General features: G+C 30.6%; 1 protein-coding gene across 1 annotated transcript in view; it reads left to right on the top strand.

The window, feature by feature from the left end:
* Positions 1–5,911: 5,911 nt before the first annotated feature.
* LOC107438511 (WD repeat-containing protein 11) overlaps positions 5,912–9,751 on the top strand; it is a 43,826-nt gene continuing 39,986 nt past the window's right edge. Inside the window, exons 1-3 of the mRNA XM_016050819.4 lie at positions 5,912–6,400; positions 8,098–8,167; positions 9,123–9,164. Of these exons, the coding sequence (XP_015906305.1) occupies positions 6,279–6,400; positions 8,098–8,167; positions 9,123–9,164 (234 nt within the window). The 5' untranslated portion in view covers positions 5,912–6,278. The remainder of the gene's footprint in view (positions 6,401–8,097; positions 8,168–9,122; positions 9,165–9,751) is intronic.

Genomic DNA, 9,751 nt, shown 5'->3' with positions numbered 1-9,751 from the left:
TAAACAGCCGATTTCTTACTTGATCTTTCGATAATTTCAAAAATGAAAAAAGTGAATTGTAATCAGACTGCAAGTTGGAGTAATGATCAAATTTGAAATACCCACTTGAAAAAGCATGTCGAAAATATAAACAGGTAAATATTTTGTTTTCATTGGTATGAACGGTGTGTTATATTTAATTACGATATTTATTTTTTTGCTATTCTAAATTACTATGGCTACATGATGTTGCAAATCTGCATCGCTGCATGGTGTTGTCATTGTTGTATAAACTTATTAAGCTCGATCCACATTCCGCTTACGGTTAGAAAGCCACGGCTAGCTTATTATTGCTTATCCTTTGAGGCGATATTTTCTGGCAAATGAGTTTTTGTTATAAAAAAAAATTATGGTTTCAACTCTAACTAAGTGATTGTAAAGTTTGTTATCTTCATTTGTTAATTTATTTAAATATATGATTAATTTTGCTACAGGATTATTTTAGCAGAATAAATTACTAAATTACGCATACACAAGAGTTGCGGACCATCATGTATTTTTCACAAGCAAATGGCTTCTTTTAACTTGTTACAACACAAAACATTGAAAAGTCCACAACAAATTATAAAGCGAGGATTTGGAGGAGCGCAACAGTTGAATGAAAAATAAATTAAACAAAAAATATTTTTGACAATTCTCTCCTCTTTAGCTTTTGAGAAATATTCTGAGAGACGTGTAATATAGATTAAAAACTTTATGTTGTTGCTTAATATCATTTCAATAAATAGGTGAATCTCTATTGTTTTTATCAAATAATGTATTAAAAGAAACTAATTCTATTTCTTTATTATCTCCTTTAGAATACAAAGATTCCCCAGCTACAGAAGAATCTTTCAATTTCTAAAAAAAAAAAAAAAAAAAAAATAAAAAATAAAAAAATAAAAAAAATTTATATCATTAGAAGATAAAAATTACAAAGCTGCAGAAGATCAATTCAATTTCTAGAAAGGAAAATTCATAACAACGTGACTATTGTAAAAGAAATTATTTAAAAAATCATTATATTAATAAAATAATTATAAATAAAAAAAACACAAAAAAAAAATTCTGACTCTCTGTTTTTATTCCCTTGCTTTAAGTTTTCAAATAAGTGGATAATTTAGTACTTTTCCATTTCACCTGCCCAAGTGATTAAGTTCTACTGTTTTTCCAAGTGATTAAGTTCTATTGTTATTTCAGTTGACAGCTAATTTGAGAATCCGTATTTCTGTATCATGGTATACGACAGAATAATCGTCAAATTTCGGAAACATCCAGCAGCAACCTGCGAAAAAAGGGGGGAACGGGACTAATTCGAAGGGTTTAACTCCTAGCCAACCCTAGGTAAACCTTTAAATGCATTTTTTTTTAAAAAAGATTTAAAATCCATTTTGAGCGACAGATCACGATACGGAAATATCGCTATTTTTAACAATAAATATAAAAATAAATGCAATAGATGAATTTACTAGGACAGGTAAAATGGAAAAGAACCGTTATTTTATCATTCATAAGAAATTGTAAGCTTTGATAAATTATTAATTAAAAACTATAAGAAACTGCCTTATTTTGATGAAGTCAATTGTGGTGTTTTTACAACAGCCCGTTGTGGGCCAAGGCGGTCATGGAGGTTTAAACTTCAAATTTCGTATCCATCGGCATGATTGCGACAATATAGTCAGCATTGAACACAGGCTGGTACCCTCCTATCTGAAGATGGATGGGTTTTAATCTGCCACAGGAGATCGAACCCTAGTTTTCCATTATGACAGTTCAGTGCCTTAACCACTGAGCTATTGCGGCCCTAGCAAAATATTTTATTATTATTTTTTTCAATTAAAAAAGTAGGAAAGAGAAAAAGTTCTTTACTTCTTTATTTTTTTTAAAAAAAAGAGAAAGAAACCTTTATCACTAAAATTCATGAGTTTATTCTCAAAATATACCAAAAAGATAACTGATGAACAAAAGGAACACAAAGAGCTACGTAACAGAAATAACTTGTAAATTCTTAAGTAGTTATGATAGAAATAATAATGAAAATGCAGTTAAATGAAAGTAAAAGTATCCCTACATTAACAATTTAAAATGGGTGTGTGTCATTGTATTATTAAGTGGACACAACAAGCGAAACGGTGACCATATGGTGCCTTTTAACCTTGTAGCCGTTTTGCATGTTCTATCTGGGGGCATCAAATGAGCTTTTTTAGGTTCACTCCCGTTTCCGCAGCATGATAAACATCAAACGCATGACGTCAGATAAAACAAAAGCCATGAAAATCGTACATCGAAATATATGTAAACATTTTTTTCATCAATATACACTTATTTTTTGTAATAAGCTTTATATTTGTTAAAGTTTTAACACAGACTCTCAAAAATAAACAACTTTCTGAATAGCACGAACATTTAAATCGAGGAGGCAGTACATTTAAAATAATTTTATTCTAAAAACTCAAAAAAACACGACTTCGGTACCAAGACTACCAGCGCGCAATATCGAACCAGGGGTGAAAGCGAGACGGAAAAGAGGAAAGGCTGGTAGTAAAACCATTTCAGTTATAGCTAGTTTTGGGGAGGGGTTTACTTATTCTTTTTTTAAATTTTTCAACAATATCTACTTTATCTTGGAAAAGAAGCAATTTTATATGTATGCCAGAATTATAAAAGAAATCTTGATAGTTACAGATATTTCATTTTTTTCGAAAAAAATGCTGGAATGAAATGTTTTACGTACCAGGTTTTTCTCTTTTCCGTCTTGCTATATAAGGGCTTTCACCCATGTATCGAACACTTTACGTAGAGCAGTTTTACGAGCACCGATATTCCACACGCTCGGTCTCTTCGCATTCTGATCAATTTGGTCACAGATCTTATAAAACTTGGAGGGTAGATTATTATTCATATAATAACCGCGTTTTGCGACCAGATAGGTCACCTTTCAGAATAATAAGTTTAGCATTTATAATCCTATGGTAGTTAAGCCGAATGCCAAAAACACAGCTGTATTTATACATATTCCAATTCTTCAAACTTTCCTCTAATCTTAACACCTTTGTTTTAAAAACTAACTAGTGAGTAAGAATTGTTGCAACTTAATTATTATTTTGAGGTTAGTTATTTAATATATCGTTTACTAGTTTTGAAAATTACATGAAGCAAATTTTTTTACCATCTAGCTGTTGCCCGCGGCTTTGTTCGCCCACACGCAAGTATTTTGATTTCAATTTTGATGTTTTCGCGAGGTGTCCACGATATTGTCAATGTTCTTTATGTATTGAATTTTAGTAATAATTTAAAGTCTGTGAGGCAGTCCTTTAACCACACTAACCACCATAAGTATGAGCTTAGTAGGCAGCAGAAGTATTTAAATTATTTTCGTCTTTATCGTGCGATAAGATAGAAAATTCATTCCAATGCTCCCAATACACTACTTTTCCACGCACCTCTAAAGTCTTATTTTAAAAATACGATACGATACGACCGATTTCGCTCAAATTTCGTATTTTGCCATGCAAAATTGCATTTTTTAAAACGATGTGAAAAATTGTGTACCTAACTATTCAAACTCTTTTCGACTATATAATTAAATAAAATAATAAACTATTATAAATATTTGCTGAAAGTTATTTTTTGCATTAAATTATCTTTGGATAAACTAATTTTACAATTGTGTGCAAAAAATTTTCAATTACTTATTCTCGAGATACGGCGAAATACGTATAAAGTAAAATTAACTTTAATGAGTTCAACCCTTGCACCCAGACTGCTGGTGCAGAATTTTGGGTATTTCCTATATTTTGGGGGCCTGGCATCCGAATCGTCCAAAAAAAAGAGTATATGATATTACAGAGAAAGTACGTTTTTGTTTCTGATTTCGTAGCTTAAAATAACGTCTGCACTAATTAATTAGCATATTTGAGATTACCTCCTCGTGTCATGATTCCTTACTAATATTTCATTGAAAAAAATTCAGAAGAGATACTTTTTTTCCTGGTTAATTCATTAACAATTGTGCATCATTTGACTCTTATGTAGGTGTCGAAAAAGGCAAATAAAATTCTTATCGTCATGCAGATGGTTATTTTCACAACCATTTTTAAAGCAATGAAATCCATTTTATGAGCTAATGTGTCACTTTTATGCATACATAGAATGCACTCTTTAAAAAATTTTGGATCAAATTGTCGTAAAAATTATAGGCTCTCTGGTTCAACCTCTATAAATTCCATTTTCTAATAAAATCCATTTTTTAAGTAAAAAAATTTTTAACGTAATTTTTATAGTAATATATATTTAATTGCAGTGATTCAACAATTTCACAGTGAATATTACAGTACAAATTTCGGCTTGTCAGATTTTTTGTTCCGTAAAATATTGCAGTAAAAATGATTTTTATGGCAGAAAGTACTGGCACACTGAATGTCGGTATGAATTTTCTGCAGTGCACTTTTAGAGGACACTGTACCACGGTATTTTTTTCATCTCAAAATTTCTTTCCGCTACATATATATAATTANGGATATATACACATATATATATATATGAAGGGAAAGAAAATTTGCGTTATAAATATTACAAAAGTATGTATAAGAATAAATTAAAATGTATGTTTGAATAACTATGACTAGTGAGTTAGTAAGGTTGACGCTAATTGCTGAGAGTAAATAATAAATTCAAACTTTTTAACTGTCTAAGAATAATTATAGGTTCAGAAAAATGATTTTTATTTTCAAATGATCAAAAAAAAATTTTTTTAGTATTGCACCCTAGAAAAATTTATTTTTTGCAATAATTGATGTTGGTGAACTTAAATATTCAAATTATTTCATTAGCTAACACTTTTTTTATGAAAAATCATCACATTATTTAAGTTCAGTTCTTTTTAACAAAATAACGTAAAAATCTTTCCCTAATTATTAGTGTAGTTTAATGCTTAGTAAAGATTTTTAACCTGGATCCACTGGAAAACACTCGTTCTTTTTTCCGTTTTTTTTTTTATAGCATTCTTTTAATTTTTTTTAACATTTTTAGCAGTTTAAACTGACGCTCGGTGACTGAGCGGTAGCGCTTCGCACTGTCGTGCCACAGGTCCTTGGTTCGATCCTCGGGCCGGGCAAGGCCGACTTAGCCTTTCATCCCTTCAGTGGGACGGTAAATGAGTACCAAGCATGCTTGAGAACTAAACTCAGGGGGCTCCGTGCTCGGCTGACCACCTGACCGGAACATCTGCTCCTGCACCCCAGAGCCCAAAGTCAAGAAAACTGAATTGGGCACAGTAGGCCTTGGCGCCTTGGCCCTCTATGGGCTGTCGTGCCGCTGAGTTTAGTTTAGCAGTTTAAACTACATCAGTCCCGCAGTGGACTGATCGTTAAGACACGGTTCCCAGCAGATCACCGAAGTCAAGTATCACTGGCTGCGGTCATTGTGCTCGTGGGTGACCACTTGGATCCGTCTGCGTAGGGACCGAGGGTGTGCGGTATTGGTCCTCGTTAAACTGTGCTACCGTAAAGTGCTCGACTTCGCGCGCAGGTCGTTGGGCTACCGAAGCGGGGGTGCCATCCCCTCTGCAGAGGATCAAAATTGTGATGGCATGTCTTCGGATCATCCTCCGGGATGTTTTCCCAGACCGTCGCCAAAAACCTATTGTGCAGCTCTAGTGCGACGTAAATTAACAACAACAACAACATTACCGATATTTTATAATGAAACTATTAAACCAATTTTTTCTTTTAAATTGTCAGCCGATTGTTTTTTAAGTATAAATTGATAACTAAACAAATGAAAATTCATGAAATAAAAGGGTCAAACCATGGAACTGATCTTTCGAATATCAGATTCGTGAATTAAGAGAGTTAGGTCTAAGCATTATAAAATCATCACTAAAAACTGGCTTATGACAGCACTGTGAAAACGGAAACAAATGATATTTCAAGCCAAATAAATAAACATTACTACTTTTTGAAGTTAGGATATTTTTTCGGATATTTTCATTTTCAATGTTTTATTTATAACTTCTTACTAACTTGTTTTCTTCTAAATGTTTATGAACGTTAAACAGGGATTTACGTGGGCTGAGTCCAAGAAAGAATGTGATGTTATTTCGTTTTTGTACATTCATCTGCTAATTTTGTTGTCGTGAACTGTACATTTTTCTAGTTTTAGAAATTTCTTTGAAAGGAATTCAATGGTGGAGAAATTATTGAACGTTTCAAAACGAAATTGTCGAGAAACTGTGATTATTTATAATATAATTTGTTAAAATGTCTTTGAGTGTGGATTCACCAAAAAGTTCTGAGGAGAAGACTACACCAATTATCCAACGTGTCTCCCCTAGATGTATAACTGGAGTTCTATCTGGTGCAAATAAAGGAGCTTTAGATTGGTATGTGTTTATTAATTGTTGATTTCATGTTATCTTAAAGACTATTTTATTTAGACTGGAAATATGATTAAAATTTCTTTTATGCAGCTTAATTGAGATAGTTTGTAAATCGTGATCTGTCGCACCAACTACACTCTCCAAAATGTCAAATGGATATGAAATTTTCAAATTTAGAAAGAGAAAAAAAACGCCTGAATATTTGTACCCAGGGGTAATAAATTTTACCTTTTCTGTTTTTTTTTTTTTTTTTTTTTTTTTTTAAAAAAANTTTTTTTTTTTTTTTTTTTTTTTTTTTTTTTTTTTTTTTTTTTTGAGTTTCTACTACCGCAGCTCGGAAGATGCTTGGTGATTATTTGGAGATATTTCAGTATCGTAATCTGCTTATTACAATCGCCATAAGTGTCAAGTAGATTTTAAACTTGTGAATTTTAAAAAAAAGACATGTAGACAATTGCCTTGGGAGGCTGTGAGGTATACCTTTAAAGTTGGTCTTTTTCTGTGACATCTTTTTTTTTATTTTCTCTCCGGCCATTGTCCGGAAATTGCCAAGACTTGACAATTATTCTGCCACAAAACAGGATACGGAAATCATCCTGCTTATTTTATTTTTAGGAACATTTCTGCATTGTCATCTACAGAAGAATAAGTGTCAAGTATTGGCAACTTCTGGACACCACACTGTGAGAAATAAGAAAGAAAAAAACAGTAGGGGACCAATTTGAAGGATAAAGCTTGTAACCACCTCCAGACAAATTTCTGCAGTTTTTCTTTTTGATTTTTTATAATAAAATTATGTGTTTAAATCTCTTTAGTGATTGCAGTTTGCTGGGACAGATCCCAATATGGAAATTTCTACATTTTCTATTGTTACAGGGGGAAGATTTCATTATTGGTGTCTATTCGTGCCCACCACTGCGCCAAAAGGATTAGTTTTCTAGCCACAACCCTGAAGTGGCAAAACTTGTTGTTCATTTTAATAGATACTGATAGGGGAATCTTTTCTTAAGGAAAAATAGGATTTACTACCTAATTAAAACTTTTCATAATATTGGGGAATATTTTAATAATAATTCAAGTAATGTGACAACTGGACTGAATCAGTAGTAACTAAAAAAGAACATCGCAGAATGGAAAACACTTAAAAGGTAAATCCCACTGTATCATTCCGGCAAACCAAAACATCACCACTGAGCTTTTATTCCATACACAGTTCAAAATGCATGTTTAATAAATTAGAAATAGCCTGAAATGAGTGTTTAAAACTGGCATAGATTAAAAGGAATATTTAAGAAAATTGACATAGCTCAAAACATGTTTTTAAGAAAATAAACACAACTCGAAACATGTTTTTAAGAAAATGGATGCAGCTCGAAAAGTCCGTTTAAGAAAAGTTATCTTATATATCCACAAAAAATTTTAATAATTATTGATATGAACTGTAATTAAAAAAAATAATAAGGACAGAAATTGAGTTCCTATGGGAAAATAAAAGTTGTTGATTATCATTGTTTGTTTATAGAAAATAGTAGATTAAGAAAAACTAAAACATGATCAGTTCCTTATTAATTTGATGCTAGGAATTACAATCTTATTCTATATAACCAGCACATTAAAGTTATAAAAAATTATATCTGTGTAAGATCTTAAATACTATGTAATTTTACTTATGATACACACACATATAATATTTGTTTCAGGGGCTGGCAGTCATTTTTTGCATATGGATGTCATAACCATATTGTAATTGTTGACACAGAAAATATTAAGGTAATTTTTTTAGTTATATTTAAGTATATAAACTTTTTATACATCAAAATCATAATTGATTTAATTTTATTTATTACCTAAAGATCATCAGGGCTTGAAATTAATGGTTGTCCTAAACTACGAAAATCTGACTTGAACATCAGTTAAATAATTATTGCTGGTCTCCTGAACAATAAGTGTCTATTGAGCATAAAGGGATTATGTTTTGATTTGGTTCTACTTTTATTTTGATTTTCAAAGTAGCATTATTAGTCATATTTAATTTAATTTTAATTGCTTTTTTTATTTTTAATATATATTATATTATATTTAATATATATTATATATATATGAAATTTATTTTGCATTTCTTAATTGGCTCATAAAAATTTAAATATTGTATTTGATAAATTTATTTTGTTTCATAAAACTTATAAGTATCTTTTTTTTCTTCATCTAAATGAGGAGTATGAACATGAACGTATATATAAACTAGTGTAATCTTAACTGGGACCAGGTACTGGGAAAAGATCTAGAGGAAATGCTTTTGTACTATCTTATTTGTCTTCCTGTAAATTAATTCATTGCCTAAGTTAATTAATTAGCAAATAATCTTTTCAAATTGTGAGTTTTTGCTCTAATTTTATATATTAAAGTGATAATTAAGTTAAAACCAATTAAGTTTTATGGTAATTTTTAAATCAATATAACTTTTATTATCTTATTTGTTTTAAATTTAACGAATAAGCAAAGTTAAATAGACAATTCTCATTTATCCTTTAAATAAAAAAATATTCTTTTTAAATATACTTATGTTAGAATAATCTTGTGTAATAACTGTTACTTGCTTTCATTATTTTCTCACATTTTTAAAATTACTTGAAACTTTCATTACAATAATAGATTCACCTTTTATGATTTTTTTTTTTTTCTTCAGTGTTTTAGTTTTAACCATTTTTCTTTTTTCTGTTTTTAGGCTTTTCAAACTTTGGAAAGGCATGCTACAGATGTCACTAAAGTAATATTATTTTGTCTTTTGAATTAATAAAATTAAACGGAAATTAAATTGCTGCATAAAATGTCATTTTACTAAATGAAAATTAAATCTCATTGTAATCTTCAATGTGTGACCAAAATATGAGAAAAGTCAGGATTTTTTTTCTGATTTCCCAGATTTATTGATGTGGACTTAAATGGTTGGAGACTGCTAATTCAATGGATTATTCTACAGACGTTTTGTTGTTTTCATGAAGTTTCCTTTTTTTTTAAATTCGAAAGAAAATTGAAAAAAATAATAATGTATTAGTAAATTATCTTAATTAATGTGATATAGTTAAAGTTTTATTAAGTGCGTGAGGTATGAACAACAGCGAAAGATCTATCCCACCTGCAACATATGTTTCTCCAGTGCAGTCAGCCCGGCCCACCTCCTTAGCTGTGTGGATTTTGAAAAGGAGGATTTTCTGCTCGACCTGATCTTGTTTTTTGATTTCCTGAGGGTTCCGCTTTTTAGCGGATTTCCGCTTTTTTTACTTTTGTGTCTCAAATATCCGCCTTTTTATCAAAAACTCCGATTATCTAAAAGTTTCTCTTTTTTAAAAAAAA

This window comes from Parasteatoda tepidariorum, chromosome 6, assembly GCF_043381705.1.
Source record: "Parasteatoda tepidariorum isolate YZ-2023 chromosome 6, CAS_Ptep_4.0, whole genome shotgun sequence".
Taxonomy (NCBI): Eukaryota; Metazoa; Arthropoda; class Arachnida; order Araneae; family Theridiidae; genus Parasteatoda; species Parasteatoda tepidariorum.
Note: the sequence above shows the minus strand (reverse complement) of the source record. Positions and strands in the feature narration are given on the sequence as shown.